We start from the raw sequence: 17,770 nt of genomic DNA, 5'->3' as shown, positions 1-17,770 counted from the left end.
CTAACGTGGGCATCCCTCCCATATAAGGCAGCGCGCACACCTCCGCGCGTTCGCCTCAATCGCGCACTTCGGGCCACCTGAACGTTTCGACGTTGCTCTGCTCCAGAGGACGTGCCATTTTTCTTTTTTTCCCCGAATATGTTACGCGGAACGACTTTCCTTTATTTCACAACGCAGCTCGTCGCCGCAGCATGAGCCGCGGAAACAATAAAACAGCAAAATCAAAGCGCGCCGCCGATGCGTCATACGCTCAAGCGCATAGAAACAGAAACAAAATGAGTGCGACACGCGCTACGTAAACAGTGCTGCGCATGAGAGGTTTTCGATCGCGCCAGTGAAAAAACTCCCCGTACATACCGTAATCAAAAAACGCCACGTTTGCTGAATTAAGAATAGTAACCTAATAAATGTTGTGTTACCTCTTAGAAAAATACTACACTAAGTTGTTGTTACAACTAATAAAACATTATTTATAAACATTTACTTTATTTGGCTGCAGGTGACGCGAAAGTCGGCGAGCGACCTAAACTTGGCGCGAAGGAACGACCGACAAACGTGTGGCCGGAGTGTGGACTGCGCACGCAGCGTAGCCAGACGCCAGTTTGTGCTCCAACTGAACCGAAACTGGGGGCATTCAAGAATCCGTCACACTCAGTCGGGCAACGCTGTCCACTCAGCTGTCGCGCGGAGTTGTTTACATACTTACGTGGGGGTGGCTAACCTTGCTAACCAGCTAAACTGCGCTTCCCAAGCCGATCATGGGGATTTGCATGAGCTGCTTCAAAGGCTCCGGCGCCGACATAACTCCGTCGCCGAGACTTGATGTGGTACGACAACCTCATCTTTTCGCCGCGCAGAACGCGTTTTTCCAGTGGCCGTGAACGGGCCCGCATGCAGCCCCGTAATCGCTTTATTTTACCGTATGTCTTGCTCTCGGTAATACGTCGATCGTTGCTGTGCAGTCCGTGAAGCGGCAACAAATGGCCGAAGCCGCGGAACGGAGACTCAAGGAGCAGGAGCACAGGGGAATCAAAGATCCCGAAAAATTAAAGAGGCAACAGCAAAAGCGAGAAGAGCTCGAACAACAGCTTGCGGCCGGTGGGCCGGGCGAGGCGAATTTGCGGGTAAATACCTTCCGAGACTGCGCTGGTATTCGGCAGCGATTGGTACCGCTCTCGATGTATGTACGGAATGCGTTGCTCAGATATGCGAATAGATTTTCTTTAAAAATTTAGAAATACATGCAGGGAGCAACTTACTGAGCAACTTATTGTGATGACATTCTTTTGCACCGTAAATGAAAACTGGGCTATTTTGATGTGTTACTGTACAGAATAACACACAGGTAGGTGTGTGCGTGCGTGTGTGTGTGTGTGTGTAAGAGAGCAAAATTTATCAGTTGCAGATGCTCTCATCGAATGCGAATGAATGAAGACACCGGTTTCAAATACTGACCAGACATTTTATTTGTTTTGCTTTTCTTTTTTTCCAGTGGCAAGTCCAATGAGTACTCGATCGACACCAACGTTGTTACCACATGTAAAAAAAAAAGGAACTGTGTTAACCGAAGAAACTACCTTTTGAGTGTTGTGCTGGTGTGCGTGAATAATTATGTATATATCTGAAATCAAAATAAATGTTGCTGTACAGAAAGGGAGAAAAAAGGCTAATAGATAATATCTCTGTGACAAAAAAAAAAAGGACATTGGCAACAAACCACCGAATTCTGCCAGTAAGAGAAAAAACACACACACGAAAGTGGAGCCAACATGACTTGCACTTTGCACTCAGTACATGCATACATGATAAATGACAGCTGGAAATGGTGAACCAAAGATACACTAACTACCCACATGGTCTATGTACAAAATAAATGAACATTAGGTGCACATTCATTGAGAGAACACACTATGTGCATCAAAGAAGAAAGAAACACATAGACTTTGACAACATTGGTCTGTTTTCCATTTGGAAAAAGAAATACCTGGGTGACTTCTAGAGCTGTTCACAGCGTCAATCGTTTTGACCCCGAGGAGATCGGTTTGACAGACATTCAACACAAAGTGCAAACCGTGTTAACTCTGGAAAAATCAAAACCTGTTTTGCATCACAATGCAAGGATGAAATGCTAGAAAAGTGGTGCTGCGACCACTCTGTATGGTGCACTTGCGAAATGACTTGTTAGGAGAATTAACAATCATTTCAAAGCGCCAAAAATGACCTGCAGACATGAAATATAGCTTGTCTGATGTCAATGCAAGATCAAGGTCATCAAAATGAAATCGTGAGTATTCCAAATGGCATTTATTTTGTTTTCTTTTGTTTTTCAAAGGAAACAATGGGTTAGCTGTATGTGCAATGTAATGATATCCTCTGCACTAAATGTGTGTATAGAAAAAAAAAAGTGCATGACAAGTTTTCTGATGCCAGTTGGAATCTGTGCCAGTTCCACAAATGCCTTTACACAAGTGTTCCCATCAGACAAACTGCATTAAATGCAGAACCAGTGATTGAGAAATCGACCCAAGCCTCAAAGAACGAGGCAAGAATTGAACTGTGCTTATGCAAGATACAACGTTGGGCTGATACTTGGGTTATCCAAGATGTCAACAGCAGGTAGAGAGATAGTACTAGGATAACACTGCACGTGTGTAAGAAAGAAAACACTAATAGATAACTGGCACTGACTACAGTACAGTCGAAGATTGGTACAAATAATGTGGATTAAAAAGTAGATCTAAAATGCTTATCGCCGATATCAAAGTGTAACGAATATGTGCCTCTAAATCGAACCTCGTAACAAAGTCGCATCTGACAGAACAATAGCATTATATCAAATTTTCATTATAAGCATATATTCATTACATGCTGGCATCAGGAAGAAACATTTTAGACTTATCTCGTTATAACTGATAATTTGCTATATCAGATAATTTGTTATATATCCATGTTTGTTATACCGAGTTTGACTAATCAGTTATAACGAAGGTATTCTCATGTTGGATGCAACTTGGTTGTAACAAGGTTCGACAGTATTTACAACCATGCTTTGTGCACTAGAAAACAAAAACACAAATGTTTTCTGCTGATCAAAACAGGAGGTAAAAACATCACAGTTTCTCTCTCTACGTGGGAACTGACCTCAAAGGTAAAAGTGGGGGAGGTAGGGGGAAGATATCAGGAAGGCCAAGTATGCACAGCTTCCCCCACCCCCCCCAAAAAAACTGTGTGTGTGTGTGTGCGCGGTTTGTGGACTTGCATAGCTCTGACATGTGAGTTAGACACACACACCAAACAAGCGATATGCACAAGCCAACAACCGCTGCGTCTACACGTACAGCTTCGCTCAAGAGCCAATGCCAACAGAGAGGACACCACCAAAAACCTGTGGCAAAAGCAAGCCAAGCAAATGACTCTGATCACATACCGCGACAAAGAGGCCAACGCCATATCTCTCTCTTCCACTTTTTTTTTTTTTTGGTCGTGCATAACCTGTAAAACATGGAAAAGCTACTTAGAGCCCTCCTGGAGCAGAAAGCAGAGGCACAAACCTTGGCACAAACCCCGACTTCACCTAGAAAACGGCAACGTGTGGAGTCCTTTAAACAGACACTGAAATTTCGGTATGTTCCTCTTCTTAATAGACAGTGAAAACTGATGTGCCACACAAAAAAAAACTAAGAATGTGAAACTCTCGCACAAATTTGGGCACGAACAAGCTAGAGGCTGTGAAGCGACAGGGTACGCGAGATGTCGTGGCGATCGAATTCTGTTCAGAAAACCTCATTCGTTTCAACATTCTATTCATTACCGTTCTCGAGAAAGTGTCTGTGCAACAGGCAGACAGTTGCTCTTTGTCTAACCTTCATGCATGCGCAGGATTTTTGTGGCGAAGCTGGTGAATTGACAGACGTTTGGTACCGATCTCTCACAATTCTGTGATAAGAGTAATTGATCCAGTTTTACAACAAGCACAAGAGAGTGCTGCCAGTATCTGCAGTGTTAAGTGTTTCCTGCTCCCATAGAATCTGCAATAAACATCAGACGCAGCTAAAATACAAATACGAATGTGCAGCACTCTTACCGAAACCAGACTACAGCATTACATTTAAACACCCTGATGCTGACAACAGAGCTGCATCACTTTCTTTTTCTTCTTTGAAAATTATATGGCATGTTTTTCTAAGTCCTTTGTACTGCCTGTAAAGCGCACAAAAGAAAAAAAGCTCGGAACATTGCAGAAGAAAAAATGCAAATTGGCCTTTCCTCACACCAACTTGTGTTCCATAATGCAGTGACGCGCAGAGTCCAAAAACACAGGCTGACTCACATTTGAGTCCAGAGAGGCTTAAACCACATTGTCCAGATAAAAAACACGCATATGCATATCTTTTTCGTGTGAAGTAGGGTCAGGCCAAGCAATGTAATGCTCTGCTCTGCATAAATGCTCGTAAACAGTGTGAAATGCAACTTGAAACCACTTTCTGATACATGCTGGTATACATATCTGACTACACCGTGACCACAACAGACGCAATGTACAGCTCACAGGAACCAACGTCTTCTTATGGGATGCACAGCTTGGAGCCAGGCCCCCTTGCAAGAAACAAATAACAAGCAAAAAATATACAAGCCACTAAACATTCAACAGATAACCTACTCTCTAGCATGCTATGTACAGTGGTACTTTGGTGGCAGGCTCTGCTGGGCTAACCATCTCCTCTACAAATAGAGATCTTTTCAAACATACCCAGATGCCTTTGTAACACCCAGTGCTGGTGTCTTCGCTCAAAAGAAAACTCTTAGCCAGGCAACAGATCTGCTCCTATCAAAGGCAGGTTCCTTTGCTTGGAGCGAAAGTTGTCAAAACATAAGGTGTAAAGAATCGTTAGCCTAGTACCCTTGCTCACCTTGTCAAACATTACTGTTTCGATTCCTGGGATGGCATTTTCATTTTCGGGTGAACACCATCTTGTGGGTCGCTGATGACTATGGGTAGCAGCATTCCTGGCATAGTACCAAGCACACTCTCTCAACACAGCGCCAGGAATGCTGTAATTTATACAAGGTGACACGTCCAGAGCTATTCACACAAAAGTGAACTCGTTCACCACAGTGACAGACTGAGAATACCACCCCTGAGCTACCTCATTGTTTCCAGCTGGCTGTCACTTTTACTTCAATGCTATTATTTAAAATAAACAACGCCATGAAGACAGCGTATTAGCAGACAAATTCCTTCCATTTCTAGCAACTCATACAGTTCACTCATTTCAATTATGCAGGCTTCTTTCTTTTTGCCATTAAGTGAGCTAAAGGATAACATGAAGCAAGCAGTCACATCCTCCGCAATTCCGTTCGAGTGAGGACTCCAGCACTGGCGAAACACGAACCAGGCAGATGCAACAAATGAAAACGGCCACAAATGCTCGCTTTCTAACAAAAATATGGGCACATGTCGTCACAATTCTGTACAGCATACTGTGCATCAATGCTTGCATCAACTGCAGGATAAACCTGGGAACTCGTTAATCACAGTGGCAGCACAAACGCCACCTCAACAACAAGAGCGACTCTTCCTCTTTCACACAGAATAGACTTTCGACTGCATGCAACAAACACCCTTCTCTTAACAGCAGCATATGTGCTTTATAGCCAAACCAGCTATCACCATCGACAGATGGATGCAACAATTGTTATTCCAGCAGTACCATTTAAAACCAGCACTTTGACAACATCAGCAACAGCTCTCAACATTGGGATTCTTTTCCAGGAACTTGTTTCAAGCACCTTAGTAATGACAACTGCGATCTTACAAACCATCTTCCATAGTCAATATAGACACTGCCAGTTCCATGACGTTAGGCTTTCAAAAACACTTTCCACGTGTTGCATGCGGCAATTTAAGCACACCTTTGCATTTGGTTACTCCTGCACAGAATTGTGCTGTGAGAGAAACCACTTTTGCATTGATGGCTAACAGTGGCAATGCCCCTTTCGCTTCTGTTAAGTCACCAAAAGTGCACATTTTGATCTGCCTGCAATTCACGGAACGTCTTAACCGATGCATCTGTAATAATTGTTGTAAGCCCAAGAAAAGTTCGCATTTGTACAGCCAAAAGCTCTTGCATAAAGGCGCAGTCTGCACGTTTATTCACTTGCGAAGCCAGTTCTAAAGGATTATAATTAAATAAAACGATCACAACTATCTGGTATACATGCTGCCCTAGTACTGAAATGCACAGCTCTGCTGACACATCTCAAGTCTTGCACACTATTCAGTGCTTCAACGTTACATGCGCCGTACAAACTAGAGATATCCACGTCCAATAGTCATGGCCTTGTCCGTTCCCTGGTGCATTTTCAAGGGGGCCCTAATTGGATCTACATCACATGCAGTGGTCAAATGAGGGACCTGAATCCCTTGCACATTCTTGCACAAGTGAAAAGCTCATGTTTCCACATGCCTACCTCGTCAAGCACTAGTCCTAACTTCCTGCCGGCATCCACTTGGCAATCCCTTACAAGAACGCAAGAAATTACGCAGAAATTGTCAGGCACGCTAACATCATGGCCATACATTTCTCTCTTTTTGCCTTCGCTAGTCCTAACAATGAAAGTTTCATCCACCGGATGCCACGAACTTTCTCGCAACCAACAGGAGTGCTTGTGTAGAAGCCGTCGCAACCATGGGGGAGATCAGGGGTGCGACCGGGCAACTGTTCGGAAAGCAAGTCGTTCGCTTGTCCTAGTGCGATTAGTCAGAATGGCACTTTTGTGCTGACGACAGCATGATTCTGACCAATCACGCAAAGGCAAGCGAACAGTTCGCTTTCTGAACCGCTACGAGATTGAGCCCCAGTGTGCAGCAAGACAAGAGGGGGGTTTGATTCTGTTGCCAGCAAAACAAGGGGCGGACAAAAAATTCAAAACCTCCATGCCAATTTACGGATCACTTAAAGGGGCCTCGTTCCGATTAAGAGTCTGATTCGCTCGAAACTGTGCTCTATCACGTTCACTCCGCATGGTGGCGTCAGCACGAGAACTGAAAAAGTGCCCTACACTCGGAAAGGAAATGACGTGCTCTATCATTAAGCCAATTCACACTAGTGACCAGCATTCCACTGAGCTATGGCTGCAAATGCTTAAGTGGGCTATTTCCAATTGTGCAGGATGTTGAGTTCATGCCAGAAAATCAGCTGTCTTGATCGAGAAATGCTTTGCCGTATTAAATACGTCAGCTTTTTCATACTCCCAGCTTCAAGCACTTTAAAGAATTTGTGACAGGGTGAACGCTAACTGCAAGCCTCCCTGCTATCAGGAACTTGACAGTAACTGCTTCGTGCAATTAATAAAACAGTAGTTCAAACATGAAATTGCATAAGACATGCGCGATACTGGTTATGATGCTTTTATAGCCTCCTTCGCTCGAGTTCTTTGGGAAAAAGAAGACGAAATTGAGGTAATCCCAGAATGACATATAATTGATTACAGTTAATTCAACCCTGACAGTAGATGCAATACAATCAAATTATATATGTTAATTAAAAAGACATTGAACAAACATGAGCACCCTTCAAAATGTCTACACACACTCAAATCAACCAATGCTGGATTATTGGAAATAAGCAAGCCATTCCATAAAAGCATTTTTGAATTGCCAGTCAGTTTTACAGGATCTAAGTTTTGGGGAAATACTGTGGGCAAATAACAGTGCAGAAAATTTTACAAGCAAGATTAATCTCCGGAGATTTCAGTAACAACTCACATAAGGAGATTTTTGCATGCAATAAACATCAGCAACGCAAACGAATGTGCTGGGTGCATTGCAGCACATAAAATTGTCAGTTGTAGGCAGCAGGTGTAAATACTCCAAACGCACAAGTTGCTATCACATTTACACACAGCAATGTAAAGAAAGATGTTAAGCAAAAGTGGTTACACCTGCCTCACTGAGAATTGCAATTATGTGTCTCTGCGTTGTCTGCTGGCAATAATATGGAAGCAGTTATGATTTATCCAATGCACCTGCTATAAGATGTAAAACTGTGCATTTTTTTTCCCCTTTCAAGTAGCCAGTCAATGAAACTACTCCTAATTAACACAACTTACACTTGGACTACCACGGTGCAAGCTTCTTGTTGGGTAATCTAAATTCCAGTCTTCTGTTTGATTTATAGTTCAGCAGACTCCCTTGAAGGACAATATGAAAGGACCTCAGAAATCTACTCACCTTATCAAACGTTCATCTTAACAATGAATTTAAAAGAAAGTGAAGAAAGATCCTCAAACAGTTCTGGCTCCCACACTCACAAAACATTACTTATATGGTTCCCGAGATTGGCCGTTACTATAAGGATCATTCCACTATTTCATAAATCCCTACCATGAATGACAGGCACCTGAGCAACAGCCAATGAGAAAACACTCTTAGATACGTTTTGCAAATATAGGTCCAGGTTATCACAGAATATGTCATAACAAAGTTTGTTTTAAAGTGAATCTGCTGTACATAAAGGATAAAACCAAAACAACACATTGCCTGATACAATTTGGTTAAGTGGTGAAACCAATACATGTATGAAGGATTGAGTTAGTTTTGCCAGTATCTGTCGCTTCTAGAGACTGACAGCCAACAGAAATAGCTCTGAAATTCACGGCTCTACGCAACATGTGTTTTTCATTCCACACATGTGCCAGGTGGCACGAATGCTCGTGTCATGTGCTGGACAAGCTGCGGTTTCAGAAGTACGCTCTGCACACAATGGTTCTGCAAAGAAATGCCGAGAGGCACACCCATAGTAGAATAAAATAGCGCAACAGATGGTCGTTACAAAAGTAAGTAAACGACACAAGCTTACAAGTCACATGGGCTCGTGAGCTGGTCTGCCGCCCTGTTTCTCTAAATATGTGCGTCTTGTAGCATTTCTTTACTGAATCATCATGTCTAGTGCTTGCTCCCAGATCCAGAGCCAACAATAGATATCGCACAAAAGTTGTTTTAGACATAAAGCACATATATGTAGCTAAACTGAATGTTTTATCATAAGCTGATCAGGTAGCATTTTTTCCCTTTCTTTTTTTTTTCACGTCCTGGCCTTAGTTCCATTCAACTTGATGAATTCATCTTCAATTAACTCAATTAAAATTGATGAGCAATGACTAATTTTCTTCCAACATAAAGGCAGGCTTAACAATAAACTAAACTCTATTAAAACTACTTTGTAAGCATGCTACTGTGACCTCAGAAAATCCTTCCACTGCTGCTCTCACATTACTTGCCACTAGTGCCATTACTGCCTTCGTGACATGTCTTAAGACAAATTCCACATCCAGGTATGGTAGTGATGAAGAAAAAAAGAGTGTTTTGTTTTCTTCATACGTGAGTGGTGCTAACTACATGTTTCAAAGTGAAAAAACAGTGGCCTGTTAACAGGTGCTTTGAATTGTGCAGCACGCAGGCACGAACAGTACAAAATGCTTTTTTTTTTCTTTTCTACGCACGCTAATGCTGCTCAATGCTAGTACTACCGCATCTGCGATGTCAAAATACCATGTTTCAAAAAAATCTAAAATCAAGCGCAGTATGGAACAACGGCGCGCTCGAGAAACCTGGCACCACTTGCTAGTACTTTTGCAGCTAGCAACGTCTGCCTGCAGGGAAGCATTACGAGGAGTACGAACCCATATATTTGAAGTCGTAGGCACTCTACCATGCGTTTCTCACACGAAAAGCCGTTCTCGCAAAGCACATAGAACTGCCGGAAGCACTGGTGTTTTGCAAAAACTATGCGATAACATCCAAATTCTGAATAACGTACTTGTAAACTTCTGTCAGTTGGCTGAAGTAGGACTTAATTTCAGAATGCAGAATCAATTATTTATGTGGAGAAAAATGCCTAGACTAGTCGAAGCGAAGGTGCACTCTAGTGCAGTCCCATTCTATTCAGGTTCCTCCCAGAACATTCTGGGGACATACATTGCGCTCACTGATTCAGGTTAAAACAAACTGATTTTTACCCCTAAATACTGCTATTCGCAGTGCCTGGACTGTCATTACAGGTGAGTTCTGCCCCAGTTTTAGAATTTCCTATTAACGTTGGTCTCAAACTGCTGTACCTGGTGTCATCAACATTATCGTGATGTCAGGAAACACAGAAAAATTTGCTGGCATCACTTAGAAATAAACGTGCGATGGCTTTGCTCATAAAACAAATGAACAAGATGGCTGCCCATGCGTGGGGCAGCTACAGCACTTGCACAAATGAAGCTGGCCAGCACATCAAGACGCAACCACCTCCTGCATCCCCAAATTAAAACTGGTTTATAGAAACAAGCATTATAGTAAGCTTAAGTTATACAGGGTGCTTTGACACTAGCCAGTTTCTTTTGTGTGCATGTGTGCTTTAAAGGACTTGGAGTGTCAGTTAACGTGGAAAAATTACAAGTCCAAAATGGTGCATCAGTACTGCTTTAAGTGGCACTAAAGGCAAGCACTAGATCAGGCTATACTGCTACACTGTTCTTTAAAAATTTTCTCCGCAGATGTTAGTTAAAAATACGCGATGGTTTAGCAACACTATGATTTCAATGCAAAATTTGTTATTCCTTTCACTGATTTAGGCCCTCCTACTGCAATGAGGCAGCAGAAGTGCACAGGTTGAATGCCCTTGTCTTTAAGACTGGACTATGGGGTAAGACAGACAGTAGTGCCGACTCCACCGCCACACAATCGGACCTTTGGCCATCTCAATTCAACAGCGATGAAACACAAAATTATGTGCACACAAATAAAAAGAATGCGAATGTGCACATGCCCCCTGCTCTTTCTGCACTTACACAAAGCATTTGTACATGTCCCTGCAGAAAGCAGACGAAAGAAATTCACCGACGAATACGATACTCCATAATGTGAAATTTGAACGCAGCTCTATGCATGTTTTCATTTCTCTACATATTGGCTGGTGTGGAAAATCTGTCTCGTGCAGCACGCTGCAAATGGAGCAGCAAGTTGCAAATGGAGTGAAGTATAGTGTGACTGCCTCGCTAACCGGGAGATCACGAGGGCCAGCACGTGGGTGACGTGTGGGCACTATTCGCAGCAGCTGCTGCCGACAGACCTAGAGAATGCACGCTGCTCTGGCGTTATCTCGTAGCCATTGTTGCCCCACTACACCTTTCCTGTCACCCTTTCGCCATGCCTTCTTCCTCTGCTCTCCGCCTCATGGTTTCGCCACGGCCTCTTCCTCCACTTTCCTCCTCGTGTCTTTCATGCCACGCAGTGATCCGCATTCGCTCAAACTGCTACAGCAGTGGTGACGAAAAATTCCTGGAAGTATGCGACTGCCTAAAGCAAATGACAAAATGTGCACCAGATTTCGAGTAGCACATGATTCTTTATAAGTGCGGCAACGAAAAGAAAGTCCTTTGGTCAACTTCGAAAGGAAGCAGTTTCTATGATTTTTGAAGAAAGCGAGGCGCAACTCACTGATGCTAAATGCCAAAAGCTACCACAAGACATCAATGCAGAAAGGCAGAAGGACAACAATATGTCTACAAGCGCACACACTGTAGGTTTGTTCTCCCGTCCGGCCACATGCCATAAGGGTATTCTCAGATTTGCATCCTGGAGTCCACCGGGATCTGTTCAGCGAAGAGCACGGTTTGAATACGCCTTGCAAACGACGATTTTTGCTGAAGAAAGCGGCCCCAGCAGCCCCACAGCCCGAAATGAGGACAGCACCAACTCTTCAAGCACAACTCAAAATGGACTTTTGCCAGAGCAATTTCAGCATACAGAGAAAGTCAAGCTTCTGCCTTCATGAACCACCACAAGGTACGGAGAGAACCAGGCAACACAAAAAGTGTCGTAGGAAAAGACGCAAGCCATGCATCTGTCTATTTGAACGACACTAAAACAAAAGCAGTAATAAAAGGCACCATTGCCCTAAAAGTTTGTTTACACTGTCTCCTGACATAGCTCGACACCCCACAGACGACCGTTGTATCCGCCGCTCCATTTTCTAGTTTCTTTTTTCTTGCATAGCCTTCATATTTCATTTTTCCATGATTTTTGTTCCTGCACCTAACACAATTCCATTTAACCTCCCTTAATCAAGGCACAACATGGGGCCTGTGAGGTATAATTCGAGTAAATGAATTAAAGTGAAGACATGTTTCGCCTGCAAACGCCTCTCCGTGAACTGCAATACATATGCGTGTTTCTGGTGCTACAGCACGCGCTGAGCAGACGACACAACGAATATGCGAAGAAGATCGGGAGCAAGGTTAAGCATGGCCTAATGCCGTTTCTATAGCAACGGCTGAAAGACTCGAGCTTGCCACAGCAGCGCACCCACACTCTACCCACTACTTGGTTGATTGGAGCAGCCCCCCCTCCCATGTCCACTCCACATTTTTCTCTCATACGTAGCGCCACCTGACAAATCCGCTGTGAACCGGCGACCAGCATTCCAGGATCTCTCCCTTCCAGATAAGCAGAGTCGGCATGCCTGTCTATCTTACTCCATAGAGAGGACACAAATAGTGCAATATCCTGAGTCCCCACGCCCTTTGCGTGTATAATTCATCTGAAAAAAGGGGGGCAGCAGATACCTTGGAGTGAAATTAGCTTGCCCTAATGTATCCATTTAGTACGCTCCAAGAGACAGCGATATGGAACAAAAATCAGCCCTAGGGAGGAAAGTAAGCTCTTTGGTGTAGCACTGGTTAATGTGCTTGGCCCCTATTAATGCAAAAGTCGGCTGGAAGCTTAGCTTAGTACTTGGAGTACTTCCACACGGTACCATAAACTTCGACACTTCGAGTGTGCATCTCCCGATTCAAATGAGTCAACGGCGGGCTAACACTCTTCTGACTCTCTAACGCCAGTATGACAGGGTGCACATTTTGAGCCACCCCTAGCGCAGTTAAGAGTTGCCACTTGTAAAGTTTTGCAAGCGACAGTTTATTGCAGGTGTTGACAGCTACTGGTTCAACCTTTTCATTCGCATCAATTTAACTGCGTTCTGGCCTATGGTAGATAAACAATTGAAAAAATTGTGTCTAGAGAACTCCTGCCAACTAGATGGAGTGAATTAGAAGACGGAGTAAACTGAGTGTATTGATTTCCAAGCTTTTAGGCTGAAATTTTGGTGAGGGCGCACAGTGCTTTCTCGAAAAATTATTAGCTCAAGTGATTGACAATCGGCACAGCAAAACTGCAATACTAAATGCCGCATGACGACATGTGGATGGAGCAACAAGAGTACCAGGCTATTCCCATTCCTCACACACAAGGTCATTTTGGTAGACAGTTGCTGCTGCTACTGTTTGGGAAAAAAAAAATAATGGCTGGCCATCAAACGAATGTGAGATGAAAAGATTGTCGTATATATATGTGCACAGTCACTTGAACGCTGATGTACGTAACTGGCAACCTTCCCCACAATTCGAGATTCTGCCGCTCCGGTCACCGGCCACTTATGCTAAACATTCTTCATGGCCAATGTACTTGCCTGTGGTGCAAGCTGAATATGGTGTATTACGATTATTTTGCTTTGTCATTAAAGAATAATTGCACCTACATTATCAGGCTTCAAAGCTGCATAAGGCTACTCACAACTTCATCGCTTCATTTGAATGTGCTTTTCACATTGCAGTCCGTCGCCAGCACCGTCGCCTGCCAGATTTTTGCAGCAACGCTTCCGTAGTGACAGAAGTGGAAACCCTAATTTAGGGGTTTGCGAACCTGAGTTACCTGTATCAACCCAAATGTTCCTACAAAGCAAGTGTTTATGCCTCACCCACACAAAGTTCACCTTCCATCACTTCGTTTAGGTGCATTCATAATGTTCCACTTCACCTGCCGTGGTTGCTCAGTGGCTATGGTGTTAGGCTGCTGAACACAAGGTCGCGGGATCGAATCCCGGCCACGGCGGCCACATTTCGATGGAGGCAAAATGCGAAAACACCCGTGTACTTAGATTTAGGTGCACGTTAAAGATCCCCAGGTGGTCGAAATTTCCGGAGTCCTCCACTACGGCGTGCCTCATAATCAGAAAGTGGTTTTGGCACGTTAAACCCCATAATTTCAATGTTCCACTTCTTCCTGCACAATTTGGAGAAGAACCTAGTAACAACAAAAGTAGCTCTGCTGGCCTAAGTTTTCTTTCTATTGTCACATTTAAGCATTTTCTTTGTCTTTTTTTACCTTTTATGCTTAAGCTCAATCATCACCTATAGTAAGCACACATTGAAAAAGAACAAGACAGACAGTTGTGTTGGTGGCTTGTGCTTCGCTGAATTCATTAGTGTCGTTTTCCTCCATCTTGTGTGTGCGAAATGAAACAATATAAATTTTTGAAATGCTTAAAGTGCCTGTGTGACTGGAACTTAAATATAGAAGAACACACCAGGTGAGTGCATTTCGCCTTTTTCACCACAAGCGCTGCAGACTTCTTAAAGCTTGATGACCATTGTCTGACAGAAAATAAACTGCAACATGAGCATTACCTGTGCAATGAAGATCACGTACCAATGTGGGAGGTAGCTACAGAGATAAGTTAGCACTGTGGTATTACAGACTGGAAAAATGAGAATCAACACTTCTAAAAGATTCCACGCCGTGCAAATATGTCTCTTGTGATGCGAGTGTTGGCGTAAAATCACAATATAACTGCATCAAAGAGATGGCGTCAAAGTGCTCCCAACACCAAAGGTACCACGGGTGCCTGAATAACCATGCAAATAAAAAAAATAAATGCTACGATTAACTTAAGGAATTAACAAAAACTCAATGAAACAAACGCCCCCATGCCTGGACAGACCAGCAAAGCCTAAGATATTCAGAAATTTGAAAAAAGTTTTTTTTGTACCCACTTTCCAAGGTGTAAAATTCTGAAATTCATTTTTTTTTCCTTGCTCCCGAAAAAAGAAAATGAAATTATATTACCCACACTAAAGTACACAAAATGACCATGCTCGACTAGACGTCAACCAAAGATAAGACCATAAGTTATGTACAAATATATACACATATAAACCTCACAAGTATACTGTGACATTTGACTTGTCGCTGCGCATGTTGTCGTAAAGTTAAGCTCCGCCAGGTTAATGAGGAATAAAGTTGCAAACAGCCATCTCTTTCGTCAAAGGCAATTCCATCATACCAAAAGCACGCCTACTGTGAGTACCATCCCTATCTCACCTACAGGCGTAGCTACAGTGACCTGTGTATTCATTAGAACAGCTTTAAAAGAAGACTTGGGCCTTATCGCTGCTTAGTTCTAGCACAAATTTTGTGACAACACTGCATTTCTTCGGTACGCATCATTCAATAATATGCACTTGACATCTTAGCTTATCTTGTTTATGTGGCATTAGCGAAAAACCACTGTTGTATACGCTTTCCGCCAAGAGAATAGCGAACTGCTGCAGAGATTTTAATTGGTTTCGCTAAGCGTCAGCAGCTAAGAGTTTGCACGAAGAAAACAAGGATACAAGGTGCGACTGATCGATGAGGATCAAGAAATGCAACATTGTTAAAAATTTCAGTGAGCACAAGGCAGTGGCAAGTGCGAAACCTTGTTTTGAGGTTGCAAGAATAAAAACACACATCACCGTACGATCTTCGGGCTTGCCATTCAATTTCAGATAGGTAATAAAGCTTCTATCAACCCAAGCCAGACGGCATAGATAAAAGCACTGAACGCTCAATAAGCATTCTGCGCTATCAAGAACCTCAATCTGGCAACGGCGTTACACTGGACTAAGCGTTACATAAGCTGTGCGCCACTGAATAATGGAAAGTGTGGTCCCCCCAGTCTTGTGCGTCCCACATTCAAAACAATGCGAGACCAAGGATGTCTAAGTAATGTGCGAGAAACAAATGCCGCTGAGCAGCACTGCTGCTGCAGTGCTCTCTTAAATGCAGGTGACTACATTCGCACAACACAAAAAAACGTAATAAAAAAAAAGTCTTAAAGCTTCATACCGGGCATTCACGATTTACACAAGAGCACTTAGATGACATCCCAGCCTTGGTTCAACAGAAGGACGTGTCTACGACAGTGATAAAGTGAACCTCGACTGGGCGTCAAAGTGCATAAATTAATGGCCACGTCAACGCTGTTCAAGGTGCCCCTGACAAAGTTCAACTTTGGTTGAACCTGTGGTCTGTACATGCAAAAAAAGAAAGAGGGGTGGGGAAGGCGGAAGGTAAAAGAGAACACTTCTCCCTCCAGCCTCTAAACAACACTGACCATTAAAAAAAAGTGATGGTCTGACCAACAATAACACAACTTTGCAGTGTGACTCAAGGCTGCGTCAACACTGGCAAAAAAATAAAGGAAAAAAAAAAGAAATGAAGAAGCGACAACTACACCTTTGCTGACCTAACAAATCGATCTAAAACATTTCACACATTGCCGCGACAACACTTCTCACAAAATGGTGCACTCCGCCCTGCACACAGACAGACTCGCAGCGTTTCAAGCAAAGGCCACCTGCAAGCCGCAGCACAAAGCGCCAAGCCAAAGAATTTTTACAATTTCGGGGATAGCAATCTGCCGTTCAAAACCAACAGAGATTGCGTACGTCTGCAAACGATGCTAAGTGCAAGCAGACGACAAGCGATCACTTAGCACTGCAGAATCGGCACAGCGGGGTTTCAACAGCGATGGTGAAGTTTGATGGCCCTGCTTTCTATTCCCGGCGCATCCTCTTGGAGTGTCGTGTTGTGGCTTCGTGGGGCCCGCCAGCTGGATTGGATTGGCCTCGTTTGACGACTTGGACCTGTGACTGAGCCGTCAGCTGCAGTTGGATCGCTGAGGTGTTCAGCTTCTCTGCAAGAAGGAGATCCTTGAGGCCTGCCATCTTTTGACTCGACAGCGTGACTGTCGCCGCACCACCATCGCCACTACTCCGGCTTCCTGACTTCTGCACAAAAAGTGTAATAAAAGAAGAAACAAAGGAAAAAGTCTGTTGAAATTTGCCCATGAACTAGCACAGCAACAGCTGATATAGTGCTTCTGCTAAGTTGCCTTTATTTAGGTGTTGTTTTGCCGCTACAAATGACAGACACCGGCTTTTTCGCTCGAGGGGCCATTTGATACTTTCGCATCAAAACAGCGAAAGATTGCTTGCTCTCGCTTCTGCACCGCGAACACTATTGGTTGATTTCGTGATTGTGAGAGCACTCTCAGTAATACATAATTGGTGATTTTGAGTTAAATAAGTGAATCTGCAATCTCAAGAAAACAGAAAAATCATTTCATCTTTGCACTGCCGGTCTACGCACAATTGCACGTAGCTGCGTCTGCCATGTGTGGCCACTGAGGCAGCAGTGGTGTGTTGTGTAGCGTAGGCTATTGCGGCTGCCACAGGGTGTTGGGATGAGCTCTCATGCTGCTGCGACACTCAACTTTTGAGCGGGGCTTTGACTTTTTGGATTCTCCGCTGTATAGCTTCCAGGGTGCTAGTAGAGAGGAAATGAGAGAGAAAACCGCATATCGATGAGATAACTCGTTGAAGGATTCAAAACATTTTTGGAGCACGACATTCGTAAGACGACGTCCTTTCATAGCGAAGCCACACTACGATTAATTTGAAAAACGTGCTTCAGGGCCCCTCCGAGAAAAACTAAAGTACAGGCTTTGCACAAGTAAATACAGCATCTCATGGATTGAAATGTGAATAAGCCTGAGCAGAGCTTGGTTAAAAGCATTCATTAAAGCCACACATGACAGCACTGCTTTAATACCATAACTTC

At 43.6% G+C, this 17,770-nt stretch overlaps 2 protein-coding genes across 3 annotated transcripts in view; one reads left to right on the top strand and one right to left on the bottom strand.

Annotated features, from left to right (window-relative positions):
• Positions 1-598: 598 nt before the first annotated feature.
• On the top strand, positions 599-16,255 carry Svip (small VCP interacting protein). Its single transcript, XM_065444498.2, has 3 exons — positions 599-827; positions 963-1,124; positions 1,493-16,255. The coding sequence occupies exons 1-3, from the start codon at positions 759-761 to the stop codon at positions 1,505-1,507; spliced, it is 246 nt and encodes an 81-aa protein (XP_065300570.1). The 5' UTR covers positions 599-758; the 3' UTR covers positions 1,508-16,255.
• The window catches only part of Mnn1 (menin 1), a 59,181-nt gene continuing 42,852 nt past the window's right edge, over positions 1,442-17,770 (bottom strand). For both annotated transcript variants that reach the window (XM_065444496.2, XM_065444497.1), the window contains one exon: positions 1,442-16,938. In XM_065444496.2, coding sequence (XP_065300568.1) covers positions 16,705-16,938 — 234 coding nt within the window. In that variant the 3' untranslated portion in view covers positions 1,442-16,704. The remainder of the gene's footprint in view (positions 16,939-17,770) is intronic.

This window comes from Dermacentor albipictus, chromosome 10 (genome assembly GCF_038994185.2).
Source record: "Dermacentor albipictus isolate Rhodes 1998 colony chromosome 10, USDA_Dalb.pri_finalv2, whole genome shotgun sequence".
NCBI lineage: Eukaryota > Metazoa > Arthropoda > Arachnida > Ixodida > Ixodidae > Dermacentor > Dermacentor albipictus.
This window is presented reverse-complemented; position numbering and strand designations above follow the sequence as displayed.